At 38.8% G+C, this 17,338-nt stretch overlaps 1 protein-coding gene across 7 annotated transcripts in view; it reads left to right on the plus strand.

Moving 5' to 3' along the window:
* The window catches only part of LOC128868479 (major facilitator superfamily domain-containing protein 6), an 84,355-nt gene that overhangs the window by 60,268 nt on the left and 6,749 nt on the right, over nt 1-17,338 (plus strand). For all 7 annotated transcript variants that reach the window (XM_054110605.1, XM_054110606.1, XM_054110608.1 and 4 more), the window contains 3 exons: nt 11,896-12,371; nt 12,440-12,585; nt 12,654-12,815. In XM_054110605.1, the coding sequence (XP_053966580.1) occupies nt 12,311-12,371; nt 12,440-12,585; nt 12,654-12,815 (369 nt within the window). In that variant the 5' untranslated portion in view covers nt 11,896-12,310. The remainder of the gene's footprint in view (nt 1-11,895; nt 12,372-12,439; nt 12,586-12,653; nt 12,816-17,338) is intronic.

Here is a 17,338-nt window from a genome sequence, read left to right on the forward strand (position 1 = left end):
AATCTACAACGAAAACAAGGGAGCTGTGAAAAATAGGTTTACGAAGAAAAGGAACAACTTTTTCGACAAAGCTCAATTTCCACTTGAATAAAAGAAATTGGTGTTTTGGATATCGGTCAACTTACGACACTACTCTTTTGAGAAGCCTTTACTGTTACTGCTGGTGCTCATTGTGGCTCGGTGCTCTCATTGGAGGATTTTACGATGACGGTTGTGAAAGCTTGGAAAAGATAGAAGCTTTCGACAGACTTTATGTTATTCATTCCTACAATAATGAATGCTTCTTTATAAAAATCCATTTATAAACCAAGGCACAACTTTCTTTTAATATTTAAAAACAATCAAGGAATAATTTTGAGCTCCTATCCATCATCCTGAAAGGCTTTGGGTTTCTTGGAAGATTGTGAATTCTGAAACAAAGGGTGTTTTTTTTAGAGGTTAGGTTTTCAAGATGAAATAAAACGTATATAATTTAATGTTATGGCCAAGAATTTAGCTTTATTATAAAGATAAGGGTTTGCCATTATGTTTTAAAAATGATTTCGGGCAAGTGGCCGCCGCGGCTGGCTCGAATAAATTCCAGCCGAGAGGCCCAATTTTCGACCACTTTTTGCAGCAATTGGGGCCGTATGTCAGCAATAACGCGCCGAATATTCTCTTCCAAGACGTCAATCGTCTCCGGCTTATCTGCGTAGACAAGCGACTTCACATAGCCACACAAGAAATAGTCCAGCGGTGTTATATCGCACGATCTTGGAGGCCACGCCACAGGTCCACGGCGCGAGATAATGCGCTCACCAAAAGTTTCCTTCAATAAATCGATTGTTGCGTTGGCTGTATGGCATGTAGCGCCGTCTTGTTGGAACCAAAGGTCGTCCACATCAACATCGTCCAATTCAGGCACGAAAAAGTCATTAATCATGGCTCTATAGCGCTCTCCATTGACTGTAACATTATGGCCGGCGTCATTTTTAAAGAAATAAGGACCAATGATTCCCTCTGCCCATAGAGCACACCAAACAGTGACTTTTTGAGGATGTAACGGCGTCTCAGCAACGGCTTGTGGATTATGTTCACTCCAAATGCGACAATTTTGCTTATTGACATACCCATTCAACCAAAAGTGAGCTTCATCGCTGAACAAAATTTTCTTGTGAAAATCGGGATCGGTGGCCATCTCGTTTTGGGCCCATTCACCGAACGTGCGACGCGCTTGATGGTCGTTCGGCTTCAATTCTTGCACGAGTTGGATTTTGTAAGCCCGCAAACCAAGATCCTTCCGCAAAATCTCCTATAAAGTGGATGGGCACATCTCCAATTGCTGCGCGCGATGGCGGATGGACTCATTCGGGTCTTCTTCGATACTCTGCTCCACAGCAGCAATAGCGTCTTCGGTGTGCACTGTACGACGTCTCTGAGGATGCGTATTATCCACTAGAGCAAACGTGGTGCGAAACCGATCCATGGTTAATCGAATTAGTGACTCTGATGGACGATTATGTGGACCGAATATTGGACGCAGCGCGCGCTGCGTCGCGCGAACCGAACCATTATTTTCGTAATAAATTTGCACAATTTGCAAACGTTGTTCAGGTGTAAGTCTATTCATTATGAAATGGCAAACCAAAGTGAGCATAATTCAAGTGACAGCTGTCAAAAAGACCATCTACGAAAAAAGTAGTGCCAACTTGAAAACCTAACCTCTAAAAAAACACCCTTTATATTCAGTCTATTTAGTTACGCTAAAACAGATAGTAGGGTATTTCATTTATTAAAGTTAAATATAGTGTTTTTGAATGATATGTTGATTATTCACGCCACGCGTGACGAGTAATACTTACTGGCTTTATACTTTATGTAAATACACCTGTGTTCACAATAATTGCAGAGTGACATACTGCAAAGTTTAGAGTATTTCTTTATTTTTTTATATTTCTTTTTATAAAAATAAGGTTTTATACTACAACAGAAACTAGAGAAATTAGCGTTTCAAGCAAATTTACAAAATTTTAAACAATTAAACTTTTCAATAAAACTTCGAACTGTTTAGTTAGAATAGAAGGAAACATTTTGAGACGTATTCATTGAAGGTGGTGGCACTAGACCAACAACAGTGTTTTGTACGTTTGATTGCCTTGACAAAGTATTGGTAAAAAAGGATGATAGAATACAGGGTTGGGTCTTCCGTCTTCGCTATACCATCAGAACCCATGAATAAAAATGAATAAACAAACAAAATGAGGGGAAATTACTCGTTTGAGAAGAGGAGTAGTAGGCAAAAGCAATAGAAACTACCAAAATCAAGAAAGTATACACATACACACACATTATTTTTTATGGATCTTCCGCATAAAAACGCAAAAAAGCTGCATTTGGAGGCATTATATCAATTTGTGCTTTCACAATTTAAAACACGGCTGGGTTGGTTGGTTGGTTAGAGTGGTGATTCAGCCAGAATCCAACTAGCGCTTCCGCACCATTTTGTTGCCACATCCTCGTTACCAAATTGTTTAACAGTTATTTGCAGCAGGACTATATCCAGTCTGTGCGGTTTAGGAACCTTATTAGGTTGTTGACGTCTAAGCCAGACAGTTGCTCGAGACTCTCGAACAGCGGTTTGCCCAGGGTTAACATTCTGTCCCTCCATAGCGCAGGGCATTCACAGAGGAAATGGAAGATTGTTTCTGTTTTCTCCGGTTGTTTACAACTGTGACAGTATGTGTTGTGAGGGATGCCCATTTTGGCGGCTTGTTCTCCGATAGACCAGAAGCCAGTTATGACTGCCGTAAGTCTACAGGTGTCCCGTCGTTTCATGTTTATTAATGTCGACGATTGCTTGAGGTTGTAGGTGGGCCATAACGTTCTGCTGATTTTGCATTTCGTCTGGTCTCTCCATCTACAATCTGCAATTCGAAGGTATTTTAGGGAAATTGCGTTCTTGACCGTACCTAGTGGAGTGAATACTGGTACCGCAAGAGCGCTATTCATGGCAGATCCCCCTCTTGCCAGTTCATCAGCTTTTTCGCTACCTTCAATGTTCCGGTGTCCCGGGACCCAAATTAAGGTTACTCTATGGTTTTCACTCAAGTTGGTGAGGCTATTCCTACTTTGCTCCACCACTTTAGAGGTTGTTATAGTCGCGTCCAGCGCCTGGATTGCGGCTTGGCTATCCGAAAGAATAGCGATATTGCCCTTAAAAGAGAAATCTGCGATTAGCAACCTACAGGCTTCCCCAATTGCTAGTACTTCCGCTTGGAAGACGCTGCTGGTATTAGGGAGACGCACAGATTTTTCAATTCCAAGTCTATGAGAATATAGACCAGCTCCAACACCACAATCCATTTTACTGCCATCTGTATAGACTGTGGTATCGAAGTTGTTTAGAGAAAATCCCTTATTCCATTCTTTTTTAGATGGAAAGAGTGTGGCAAAATTCCTATTGAACGTTACCATCGGGACGATGTAGTCAGTCCTCACCGAGGTTAACTGAGTTTGTCGCGATAATAGACTAGCGTGACCATAAGTTTTTCCTTTCCAGCGACCCGCTTCATTTAACCTAAATGCACTCATGGTTGCCGTCTTCTTTATATGTAGGTCTATTGGAATAACGTGTGTCAGTGCATTGAGAGCCTCTCTAGGACATGATCTGATTGCACCGACCGTTATTGCACAGGCTGATCTTTGTATTCTGCCGAGTAATTTAGTATTGTACTCTCTCCCTAGAGCTTCCCACCAAACTACCGAACCATACGATAAAATGGGTCGTATAACCGCCTTATACAGCCATAATGTATGCTTAGGTTGAAGACCCCATCTTCTTCCAAGCATACGCTTACAGGCATATAAAGCAATTTCTGCTTTCCTTACCCGTTCTTCGACGTTTAACTTCCAGCTAAGTTTGGAGTCCAAAATTACCCCTAAGTACTTTGCGCTGGTTGATAAAGACAGAGTTTGTCCGTTGATATTTGGTAGGGTAAAAGTTGGTACCTTATATCTGGTGGTAAAAAGCATAAGTTCTGTTTTACGCGGGTTTAAACTTAGCCCACATCCTGTGGCCCAAGAGTTAAGCTCGCCTAACGCCCTTTGGATGATCCCACTGATTGTATTTGGACACAGTCCTGACACCATTAACACCACATCATCAGCGTACGCCACCACTTTTACCCCACCTCCGTCAAGTTTTATTAAGATTTTGCTAATCACACATAGCCAAAGAAGTGGAGATAATACTCCCCCTTGTGGAGTGCCCCCGTGGACCTTCTTGGTTATGTTGATATTACCCATATTAGCTTTGATGATCCTGGTTTCTAGCATGGAGATGATCCAGTTACTGATGCAACTGTCCACCTCCAGGTCTATCAACGCCCGTTGGATGGCATCTGTGCTAACATTTTTAAAGGCGCCTTCGATATCCAAGAATGCCGCCATGGTATAATGTTTGCTCTCTAGAGAGCCCTCTATTGTTCCGATTACCTCGTGAAGCGCTGTCTCCGTAGATTTGCCTTTAAGGTATGCGTGTTGTGCAGTTGATATACCCGAGCTCTCCAAAGAGCTTCTGAGGTGCGTATCCAAAAGTCTTTCAAGAGTTTTTAACAGGAAAGACGAAAGACTGATTGGCCTGAAGTCCTTCGCTGATTCATGTCCTCTTCTACCTACTTTTGGTATGAAGACGACCTTGACTAGTTTCCAGCTATCTGGAATATGGCCTAAGTTTAAACATGCTTTAAAAATTTCCTCTAGCCATGGTAGGATACAGTCCAAGGTTTCCTGTAACATCTTTGGAATGATCCCATCTGGCCCCGGAGATTTAAAGGGTGAGAAAGATTTGATTGCCCATGCAACTTTTTCTTTGGTAATAATTTCATTTGCAAGATGCTGTGGATTATATTGGCTCCGCCTAATGTTTCCACTCTCACTTTCGTAAGCGCTGCATCCCGGAAAATGCGTGTTTAGCAGAAGCTCTAGCGATTCTTCTGCTGTAGCAGTCCAAGTTCCATCAGGTTTCTTGACCCAAGAAGCCATAGAGTGGTCTTTGGAAAGAACACGGCTGAGCCTAGCAGAATCCCTGGTGGATTCGATTGACGAACAAAATTCCCTCCAGCTCTCTTTTTTGGCGGCCCTGATTGCCTTCTTGTACTGTCTCCGACTTTCTCTGTACAATTCCCAATTTTAAAAAACACGGCACTTCGTTTTCATTATCTTGATACGTTTAAGTCTCACAAATCACAACATGGCCAAATCATTCACCGAATTTTCACAAGCATTTGTTTATTTTGTTCGTTTGCTTTGTATTGGCAAAGTACCTGACGTCGGACTTGTGAAAATCGGGAAAAATAAAGTAACTGTTTTGTGAAGGCGTCATTAGCACTCAGTTCGTCGGCTTCAATCTGTGCTGACAGCCACAAGGACATGGCGAAAGAAACAAAAAAACAAACCAGCTGATTCATCGATACCAACTTTAATATATTCGCTTTGAAAATTTTCGACTAAAAAGTTTGAAGTTTTGAATTTTTCAAAATGTTGTACAAAGTTTGAAACTCTGAGTCATATGTTTTTTGCTGGAATATGAACGTTATTTTTATACAAAAATTAAAAAAGAAAAAAATAGTCAAAACTGTGCAATATGTCGCGCTGCTACTATTGTGATCGCAGATGTACACATATACTATATATGTATGAAACTATACTGTGGGTAGTCACGCAAGTAGCACGCTGCGAATGTTACGTACTAAAGTTGAATTTCTGAACGATAAGGGAATTCTCTTAATCTTGCAAGCCCTTGCACGGCGCATCAACTGCACGAATTGGAATACTTTTTATGCAATACAACGACACAACAACAAAATGCAAGTGAAAAGATATTTGTAATATTTGCGAAGTACGTAACAGCGAAATCCACAAATGCCACCCTTTGCTAGTTGTTTGTTGCTGTTTTTTATTGTAACCCTGCTGCACTTTGTTAAACTCCACCAAAATTGCTTAAGCGGTTATCACTCCAATCAAAAAGAAGAAGAAGATAATATCAGTTAATTTTAGTACTTAAACACATGTACATATGTAGTTCTAATTGTTTTCAAATACAACTACAACTACTTTATACACTGAGGTGTTTGTGACGACAACTATGAACCGGTTTTTTAGGGTAATGTACTCGTAGCTATATTTTTCGCCTATATGGAATTGATATAAGAGGAAAGGAGATATAATATCACAAGGGGAAAGTACTTATTTTTCCCCCGGTCCTAGCACTAAACTGAGTAGTTTGCAAAGCAGTTTTGTTATGAATGATAATACTAAAATTCACACTTATTTGATACGGAATTGTCTTTCAGGGACCTTTAACGCCAAGAGTGACAGATGTTAATCTCCTCCCTGTTTTCTCATGATTATCACTTCGAATATTGCCGGATTTAAATAATATTTTTTTGTAGAAAAAATATTTTAAGACCTGTATACCATATTTAAGGTACCATTACCTCTTAAGAGATCAAAAAACGAACAAATTAAAAATTAATTAAGCTCGAAATCCTAGTAAATTGCCACTCGGAGAACTAACTAAAAAACTTAATACAGATTCATTAAAGATAGGCAATTCGACGAGCAATTTGAGTTTGAGTTATTTAACACTAGAAAGTTCTAAACGGTCAAATGATGAGCGTCCAGATTGATGGGGCTTACACGACGTATCCACAGCTTGCTTGAGGCTTAAGAGATGCCAACATATTGGTTGGAGTTGACTGATTTTAATTTAATTTCCAGCAATGCCTTTGTGTCCAGGAACCCAGACAACGTTCGTAGTGCACCGCTTAGCCAACTCATTAAGAATATGTAGCTCTGCATTCAATTGCTACTTTGCAAGAAGTATTATTACATTGTGGAGATTTTATGGCAGCTTGACGGTCAGAGTAAATAGGGATGGACTGTGCTGCATTAGAGGAATTCTTGACACACAGCGCAGCTATCAACTCAGCTTAAAAGACGCTGCAATGGTCATAATGCGGACCCTATTATTTACTATTGAACCTTTGGTGAAGATAGCCGCAACCTCGGGTCTAGGTCTTTAACTTCATCCCATTCACATATTTCTGGGATTTGATGAAGGTCTAATAAAATGTCAAGAGCCTTAGTTGGGGTAGAAGGCAGCGCTGCTGTGATAAGAATGGAACGGCAAGTATTTTTTATGAGGTTTTTTATTCTACTAAATGTCAACAATGCATGAAAAAAATTTCAGCCAGTACAGGGTGAACGATATGAAGTGTTACCTATTTAAAACACCATAATTTTTTTGTGTGAAATTAGTTTTTATTGATTTCAAAGACAAAATTGTTCAAAAATGATTACAATTTCAACATATATTCACTTTAATTCGATATGACTACCTTTTGCCTTGACTATAGCCTTCAAACGGTCAAAAAATTAGTTCCATGCTGCAGGAATGTGATCTTGAGGTATTTTGGCCCATTCTCGTATAATCGCTTTTTTCAGCGCATCCATACTGGCATATTCTTTAGTCCTCTCCTTGCTCTCCAAAATGTACCAGATGGAATAGTTCGTCGGATTTGCGTCTGGCGAATTCGAAAGCCATTGTGTGGACGAAATGAAGTGTGGAACATGATTTTTTAACCATTCTTGGTTCACACGAGCTTTATGAGACGGTGCCGAGTCCTGTTGGAACGCCCATGGTCTACGACCGAAATGTTTGCGTGTCCGCTGCTCTAAAGCAGCTTATAAAGCCTTTTTCCGATAATAAGTGGCATTCATTTTGACACCAAGCTCGATAAAAACGATTGGAGAGCGTTCATCAGCGGTCACTGCGGCCCAAACCATTACTTGCGATGGGAAATTGCTTCGAGTGGCCATACGTAGGCTCAAATTCTCTTATGAGCGTTCGGTCAAGTAAACAGGATCGTTTTGGGTGTTTATGAACTGCTCAATTGGGAAATTTGTTTCATCAGAAAACATAATGTTAGGAAATTCGCCATGTTCGTGCAAGCGCAACAACTCCTTTGCTCTTTTGCACCGAACTTTTTTTTGCTGGGGTGAAAGATCGTGAGCATTTTGGAACATGTAAGCCTTAACTTTGAGCTCATTTTTCAATATGCTTCGAATGCTGTCTTGCGATATGTTCAGATCTTTGGCCATTTTTCTTCCACTTCGACGTGGATTTCGTTCAAGTCGAGCCTTCACTTTCCGAAACATTTCTGGCGTTGTTGCTGTTTTTTTTGGTCCACGCTACCAGTATCATTGTAACGTTTTATAGTGCGATACACAAACATTTTATTCACTTTGAGGTGACTGAGCTCACGAACAATGGCTGGTTGTGATTTTCCAGCCAAATATAACGCAATCACACTATTACGTTTGAATTCCATTACAGAAAAACAAATTCAACAAAACTGAGACGCAAATGCTTTTGATGGCTTATAAACAATATATTGAACTGTCATTAGAACAATTTTGACGTTGATGTCATGAGCTGTTTTGCAGATACAAGCAGTGTGAAGTTGGTAACACTTCATATCGTTCACCCGTATAAAATGAGTTGGTAGAAATTTTTTTTCGACACGTATCGTATCCTCCCCCAATCACACCCACCGCGGGTGTGCCAGCTGACGTTCACTTTCTTTATTCATGAAAGCTAAATCACAAGTATAGCCAAGAATTTAACGGTATAAAAACGTGGTCCAAAATCGACCCCTGGCTCCCGGACTATTACGTTTAAGTAGCTTTAGGAAAAATTTCGATTTTTTTTAGAAAACCCGCAACACCGTCAGTGAAAAAAATTACAAGAAATTAATGGAATTTTTCATCTATTTTAAACTTACACTTTACAAAAATTTAGTAAGCTATAAAACTGGAACCTAAAAAATTCTGTAGAAATTCTAATTAAAAATCGTGGAATTGGGATGAAAACTTTGTGTAATTTTTCTAATTTTTGTATGGAGCTTGAAACACGGATTTATATGGTTTTTGTTACACAATGAGCTATATTTTTATAAAAAGCGAATAAATATTAGAAAAAAGGTGAAAACTGCTCAAAATGTTGATATATGTAGGTACTATCTTTTGTCGTGGTAAATAGTATTTTTTGTCGAATTACATAAAATGATTTATGATTCAAATTAATAATTTTCACAGAGACGCAGAGGTAAAAATTCGAAATGAAAGAAAAAATCAAAAAATATCATTTCAGAGTCAGTAGGGAAGCTGAGATAGCGAACAATTTTCCATAGAGAGAAACTCTCAGCAGCGAAACTATTGACGCCAGTTTACTTAATACATACAAACGTATATGCATTTCTGTCCATCAAATTGCGGGTATCCCCAAGTACATATCTTTATATCTACTTAGTTTGTATTAGTGAACCAAAAAATGTTTTTTCCTCGTTTTCTGTTCACTGCCAGCGCCGGCTACCTATGGCATAGTGACGTCATTAGCCATTTTTTTTTTCTTACGCACCAAATCATTTCGTCTTTGAGCGTGTTTATTCAACTTATTCTCATCAACATGCGAGCTACAACTTAATTGCAATTCCAAGTAGATGCAGGTATAATATATTGAAAAATAAGTGGTTGGGGAATTTCGACACCTTGTAGTTTTTCAATGAGTCATACCCTAAGAATACTAACAAATTTGCTGTTACCTCAAATCAAGTAACAAAACTTGTCTTAGGTCGTTTGGAAATTCGCGCCTTCAACGTTGTCTTAGTTTAAACGATATTTCATACAAAATCGATTTCACGAGTATTTCGGACATTGTCGTAAATTTCTCTGAAAAATTTAGGAAATTATAAGGCTCGACTGGACCATGATACATATTCAAGCGATTGGAACAAAAGTCCATGGGTAGGCAAGGAAATCTTTTATTAAATTACACAAACTGGCGGAAATTTATTTTCCAATTTTTTTTTTTTTTAATTATGTTGTATTCTAAGATTTTAAGCAAAAAAATGTAAAATGTTGAATGAACGAATGAATAAAAATTAGATATGCACCTCGATCACACGGTTTTTGTGCCCTCTACTCATCACAGTACTTCATCCAAAGACAGCTCTCTCCATAAACCTACGATGGAGCTGGGTTGAGCTGAGTGTGTGTGCTTTTCTTCTGGGCGAGATATCTAATCCTTCTTCTCACTATAGCATCACGTTCGAAAAGAAGTTGTGTGTGAGTTTCTAGGGGTTGGTCACAGAAACAACTGGTATCAGTGCATTAGCATTCTTAGTTTGTCCTTAGGAAGGGTTACGACTTGCCTGAACCTGTTCTGATTATACACGACTTTCTTCTTTCATTTGATCTTTTTCTTTCACTGATCAATTCGCTAAGCTTGCCGCTAACTGGCAGAATTTAGCAGATCGTTGATACAAAAATTTGAACACGAATAATAAAAATAAAAAGCAAAACGCAGGGTATCTATAGACTCAATAGTCGATTAGTAATTGAATGTCAATTAAAAATTAGAGAATTTTCATATTAGAAAATTTGAATTTTCTTCTGTTAGATCGGCTGTTTCGCGCTATGTGCGTCGACATTATTGATTCACTTTTCTGCAAAACTTTGTTGTCATCGGAAACCACTACAGCGGTATCCTATCCACACTATTTTTGGCAACATATAGAAGAATTGGACGTTAACGTGCTTTGGTTTTAGCAAATGTGCCATACAAGAAGTCCAAGAATCGCTCTTTTGCGCTTTAAATTCGATAATTGTTTTGACGATGTCAGCTGCATTTTGCAGTTTGCCTTTTTTGTGGTTTGCCGTTAAATATCGATATCTTGTAGAGAACCCAGAAATATCGAAATCCTCGGAAATATGCTATAGAATTTGGCTCAGTTGAATCTTGCATGATTGAAATTCGGGCGTAGGCGAATGGATTGGTGCATGACTACCATTTGGAAGTGCGCAGGTGCAGAAGCCCAAGGCACAAAGCACTAATGGTTAGAACAAATTTTCTTTCTAATACTGGTAACTACAATCAGTAGTCGGTCTTGGCCGCTACCAAAATACACGAATCGGCACTACATTGCGCGCGTTGAAGCCATTTAGAAACACCAAGGGGGTCAGGTCGTCGTCGATTTGGTCTTCCCAACGTAGATAGGGAAATCCTTTTTTGCGAGTTCCACTATTGCATTTCCAAAAGAGCACATTCTTTGCTGGAGCATTATTGTCCATTCGCTCAAGGTGATATAGCCAGCGCAGCCGCTGAATTTTAATGCGCTTCCCTACATCGATTTCGGCGTACAGCTCGTGGTTCTATTTTATTCAAAGATCTTGCGAAGAATTTTTCTCTCGTTATAACCACTCATCGGTGTTCGTCAATGTCTTTCTAAGAGCGAATGTATTTCTGCCATCAAAAACTCTCCATCTGCCGTTCCGTGGCGCCATAAAACTATAGGTCCCTCCAGTTGTGGAAGCCATCGAGACGCATGCCACAAATACGAGGAGGAGCCGTCCAAACACACAAAAAAAAGGGCGTAAGTGCCAATTATTATAAAATTTATAACTTTTCTACTAAAACAAAATATAAAGAAAATATTGAACGGCGTTTTTAATCGGCTTGTTTTTAATCATAATAAAATACATTAAAACAATAAATTAATTACAAAATTATGCTCATATAATCTGTGGATTCTGATTTACTTAGTATAAACACCTAAGAATGTGTGTCAGGCACGAAGAGCTGAACTGGTGTTCATAAACTGTTATACCTATATTTGATAAGATTTGAATATTGCGCCAAGTATTCTGATAACAAGGAAAATATAATTATTTTACTCCATATGCATACGTGTATGTGTGTACGTATGTATGCATAAATCTTGTTCCATACACATACCTGTTAATTGAGTTGGAGATAATGTGAAACTAAGTAAGCCTTTTTGTTTATATTTTTAGACATTAAACTAACAACTATCAGAGGGCAATAACACCAGTGCGCCAGTGTAAACAGCGCGAGTAAATATACACTGAGCAAGAACTTGACGACTTTTGTGAATTGTTCTTGACTACAGCCAAACGGCTGAGTGGACTACGGAGCAGAAGAACGCTTATCAGCTTCGCATATCAATTAATAAAATTACAAAAAATTTGCCGATTTTTTTAGACGAAGTGAAGACGATAAAAATCCACGATTGCCTTTCGAAACCGCGTAAAGAGGCTGTCATTACCGACAAAGCGCAACTGGATATGCAGATAGTAAAAAATCAGCAACACTTACGGATGGAGTTAATGAGCTGTAAGTGTTTGACGACAATCAACTAGGTGCTACATACAATTTTCTCTGTGTCGGCGTTTTAAAAGTGTTGCGATAATGGTAAAAGTTAACAAACGGCTTTTGCCGATAAAGGCACATTTCTTCTTCTTCATGGCGGGTAAGTTTTATGTTCGATGTTGTTTAGTTCTATTTGCTATTAATCCATTTGGCTTCAATCATATGCAGCAATGGGTCCAATTCTGCCACAACTGTCGGTTTATGGAAAACAGTTGGGCATTCCACCGGATATTATGGGCTATATAACATCGGTCCTGCCAATTATGTATGTAATAGCGAAACCGATTGTAGGCTATATTGCTGACTATTTTTCGGTAAATACTTGTGCCACAAATTTACAATGTAACAAAAAAATATGTCAACTAAGCTGATGTTTTTTTAGCATTTCCGCAAATTTATCTTCTCGCTGCTAATCATCCTGATGACACTCGCTTATGCCGCCTTCTATTTCGTACCGCCATCAGCACTGCAGGCTATCGATGATGTGAATGCTACTTGGAGTGTCAGTTTCATAGCTTCGAATGTGTCCAACTGCGATTCTGAGGTATGTATGTATGTGTGCACAAGAATTTACTACGTTTACGATCACCTTTTTAATTCCATCGACTATATAACTACGGTGGCCGCCGTAGCCGAATGGGTTGGTGCGTGATTACCATTCGGAATTCACAGAGAGGTCGTTGGTTCGAATCTCGGTGAAGGCAAAATTAATAAAAAACATTTTTCTAATAGCGGTCGCCCCTCGGCAGGCAATGGCAAACCTCCGAGTGTATTTCTGGCATGAAAAAGCTCCTCATAAAAATATCTGCCGTTCGGAGTCGGCTTGAAACTGTAGGTCCCTCCATTTGTGGAACAACATCAAGACGCACACCACAAATAGTAGGAGGAGCTCGGCCAAACACCTAACAGAAGTGTACGCGCCAATTATTTATTTATTTATTTATATAACTACTATGCATGCATCTATGTGCGAATTAGGGTGGTTCAAATCAGATTTTGGTGAAGTGTTTTAGTTACGCAGGAAATGATGGAAGTGATGATCCTCACAGATTGATAAGGATTGGCTGTTCGTAATTCCTATAATTCCGTAATTCCTCTCAAACTATAATAATTTATAATAAATCTCCATCTTCTGGAGTTTTTATCAACCATTTGAAAATCACAACTATCATCCCTATTTTGAAAAGTGGCAAAAAGAATGATGTGTAAATTAGACTGGGCCAAAAAAATCAACTTTTTGTTTTCTTCACTATATCGAAAATCTTGTTCAATGTGATAAAAAAAAATATTGTGAAGATTAGAGCCCTTAATATTAATATTAAGAGGTGTATCACCTTCAATTTTGATTTTTTATTTGTGCTTTCAATTTTGCGTCAAAGCTCCCAAACTACTGAGGTGAAACAATTTTTGTTTACATAGGTTTTTAGTAAATTAAATTCCCTACAAAAAGGTCTCTTTCAAAATATTTGCCAGATGAGTCGTTTCCGAGTAATCAAGCTTTGAACATTGATGTATTTTTTTTATTTAAGTTTTTTATTTTGCAATTCTGCAACTTATCAACAAATAATAGGACTATGAATAAGTTCGAAATTTGAAACTTTATTGACGTAAAATGGTTACAAATTTAATATTCAAAATATTGTCCATCGCTTACTACTACTTTTTCCCATCTTTCTGGCAATTCACGGATTCCCTTTGTGAAAAATTCGGTCGGTTTTGCCGCAATCCACGAATCGATCCATTTTTTGACTTCATCGTAATTACGGAAGTGCTGGTCAGCCAGGCCATGTTGCATCGATCGGAAGAGATAGTAATCGGATGGCGCAAGGTCTGGACTATACGGCGGGTGGGGTAGGACATCCCATTTGAGCGTTTCTAAGTATGTTTTGACCACTTGTGCAACATGTGGCCGAGCATTGTCATGTTGCAAAATAACTTTGTCGTGTCTATCGGCGTATTGCGGCCGTTTTTCTCGCAGTGCTCGGCTCAAACGCATCAATTGTCGTCGGTAGACATCCCCCGTAATCGTTTCATTCGGTTTCAGTAGCTCATAATACACAACACCCAGCTGGTCCCACCAGATACACAGCATAACCTTCAGGCCATGAATATTCTGCGCCGACGTCGATGTTGAAGCATGGCCAGGGTATCCATACGTTGCCCGACGTTTTGGATTGTCGTAATGGACCCACTTTTCATCGCCAGTCACAATTCGATGCAAAAAACCCTTTCTTTTGTGCCGTTGAAGCAGTTGTTCGCATGCCATAAAACGGCGTTCAACGTCTCTTGGCTTCAATTCATACGGCACCCAATGGCCTACCTTTCGGATCATTCCCATGGCTTTTAAACGTTTGGAAATGGTTGATTGATCAACTCCCAAAGTTTTTGCAACCTCTTCTTGCGTTTGAGCCGGATCTTGATCGAGCAATTCCTCCAATTCAGTATCCATGAACTTTGGCGGCGCACCCTCGCGTTCTTCGTCTTCCAAGCCAAAATCACCACTTTTAAAGCGTGCAAACCACTTCTGGCACGTTCGCTCAGATAGAGCATGCTCACCATAAACTTCCACCAAGATACGATGACTTTCGGCTGCTTTTTTCTTCATATTAAAATAATGAAGAAGAATTCCCCGCAAAAACACATTATTTGGCACGAAATTCGACATTTTCAAGTGTGGTAAAAATATTGTTGTTTACGCTTCAAATAAAAAACTTATACTGACGTTTGTGCCTTACGACAGTAGCTCTCCAATGAATGTTTGGAAATGTGGATCGATGGAATAATAATCAAGTTACGCCATCTGTTGTAAAACCGAAACGAACTTATTCATAGTCCTATTATATTAAATATAAAAAAACGAGCAATAAAGATTTTGTAAGGAAATTCAATTCTCTACAAAAAAGGTTTCTTAACATTTTTTTATAAAATCGCTCTTTCAAAAGTTATTCGCAATTGTAGATGAAAAAAAATTAAATTATTGTTTTTTTCGTTGTTTAACCAATTTTTTACTCGTATACTCAGTGGAACAAATTGATATTTTATTTAATTAAAAATCATCATTCTTTCAATGTTATCACTTAAAATATCTAAATTTTATAAGATATCCAAACCTATATTATTTTCTGTTAATAGCTTTTTATTATTATTTATAGTAAAATTAAAATTAAAATTTTTTTTTGTACACTGTACAATTATAGTCTGATCTCGAAGCTTACTATTATGTCTAAACGAATTCGAAGCAATTGTAAAAGAATTTGCGACTAGGAGCTTAATCACGCACAATCAGCATGGATTTGTCACGGGTAGGTCTACAGTTTCCAACATAGCTGCTTTTGGCGAATATTGTTTTTTGCTGAAGGTTTGCAAGTCGATTGTGTTTACACGGACTTTTCTAAAGCATTTGATAGAGTTTCTCTTCGTTTCTATTACGTAAATGAGCCTCGTTTAGTTTTCATTCTGTTTTCTTTCCATGGTTGAAATCTTATTTATCCGATAGACGATGTGTACATAGTAACTATTGAGGGGGAATGTTCGGAACTCTTCATTGCATCTCTAGGGTGCCACAAGGCAGTATTTTAGGGCATCTTCTCTTTGTTCTAGGTATATTAATGATATTAGTATGCTTTTCATTTGCCAACTTTCTTCTGTATATTGATGATTTGAAAATATTTTCCGCAATTAGAAAAAATAACGATGTTCCTATGTTGCAAACGGAAATTAATGCGCTCGTTCGCTGATGCAGTAACTCTGGTATCTCTATGAGTATTAAGAAATGTGTTCATTTGCTTTCACCAAAACTCAAAATGTTTTCCAGTCATCTTATAGTATTGATAATATTTTACTTCAATCTGTTCATGAATTCAAAGATCTAGACGTGATCTCTGATTTCCATTTTTTATTCAATACTCACATTAACTTTATTGTACGAGGGGTGCCTTTTATATGTCGCGATTTGGCAACCCTGGTGTTGCAATCTGGCAACTGACAGCTGTATCGCAAAGTTTGACATTTTTTGGCTTTTACGTACTCAGAACGTTTTGAAATACCAGCGCTATTTGTGTTGCTTACAGTAACTTAAAAGATTCATCTCGGTCCAAAAATGGAATTTAATCGTGAACATTTTCGTGCGATTATATTTTACAACTTTCGACGTGGATTAACTCAGCAACATTGCATGGATGAACTTAATTCATTTTTTGGCGATGAAGCTCCATCAAGGACCAGTGTTTATCGATGGTATGGTGAATTCAGTCGTGGTCGTAGATCACTCCAAGACGAATTTCGTGAAGGTCGTCCAAAATCAGTTGTTGTTCCGAAAACCATTGATGCTGTGCGCGAACTGATATTGCAAGATCGTCATGTGACCTATCGTGAGATTGAGACAATCTTAGGCATTAGTGGGACCAGCATACATTCAATATTGCATAAACATTTGACTGTCAAAAAAATTTGTTCGCGTTGGATCCCACACAATTTGTCAATGGGTCAAAAAAAGGCTCGTGTCGATTGGTCGAAGGAAATGCTCAAAAAATACGACCGCGGGGCTTCGAAACCCTTCTATGACATCGTGACAGGTGATGAATCATGGATTTACGCGTATGAGCACGAAAGTAAACAGCAGTCGACTGTATGGGTGTTTCAAGATGAGCCAAATCCAACAAAAGTTGTTCGCGCACGAAGCACTTCCACGCAAATGGTCGCCTGTTTTTTCGGAAAAACTGCACATGTCGCAACCGTACCACTAGAACAACGCAGAACCGTAAATTCTGAGAGGTACACAACCATTTGTTTGACAGTTGTCTTCCAAGAAATTAGGAAAACCAATCGCCAAAGACGGATCACTCTTCACCAGGACAATGCGAGCTCTCACACATCGGCTCAAACAACTGCATTTTTGAGCACCCAAAACATCGAATTAATGGGTCATCCGCCGTATAGTCCTGACTTGGCACCGACTGACTTCTTTTTATTCCCGTACGTAAAAAACAAACTGTGAGGTCAACGTTTTTCGACACCTGAAGAAGCGGTTGCGGCATTCAGAATGCATGTTTTGGAGGTACCTCATTC

The sequence above is a fragment of the Anastrepha ludens genome, chromosome 6, assembly GCF_028408465.1.
Source record: "Anastrepha ludens isolate Willacy chromosome 6, idAnaLude1.1, whole genome shotgun sequence".
Lineage (NCBI taxonomy): Eukaryota > Metazoa > Arthropoda > Insecta > Diptera > Tephritidae > Anastrepha > Anastrepha ludens.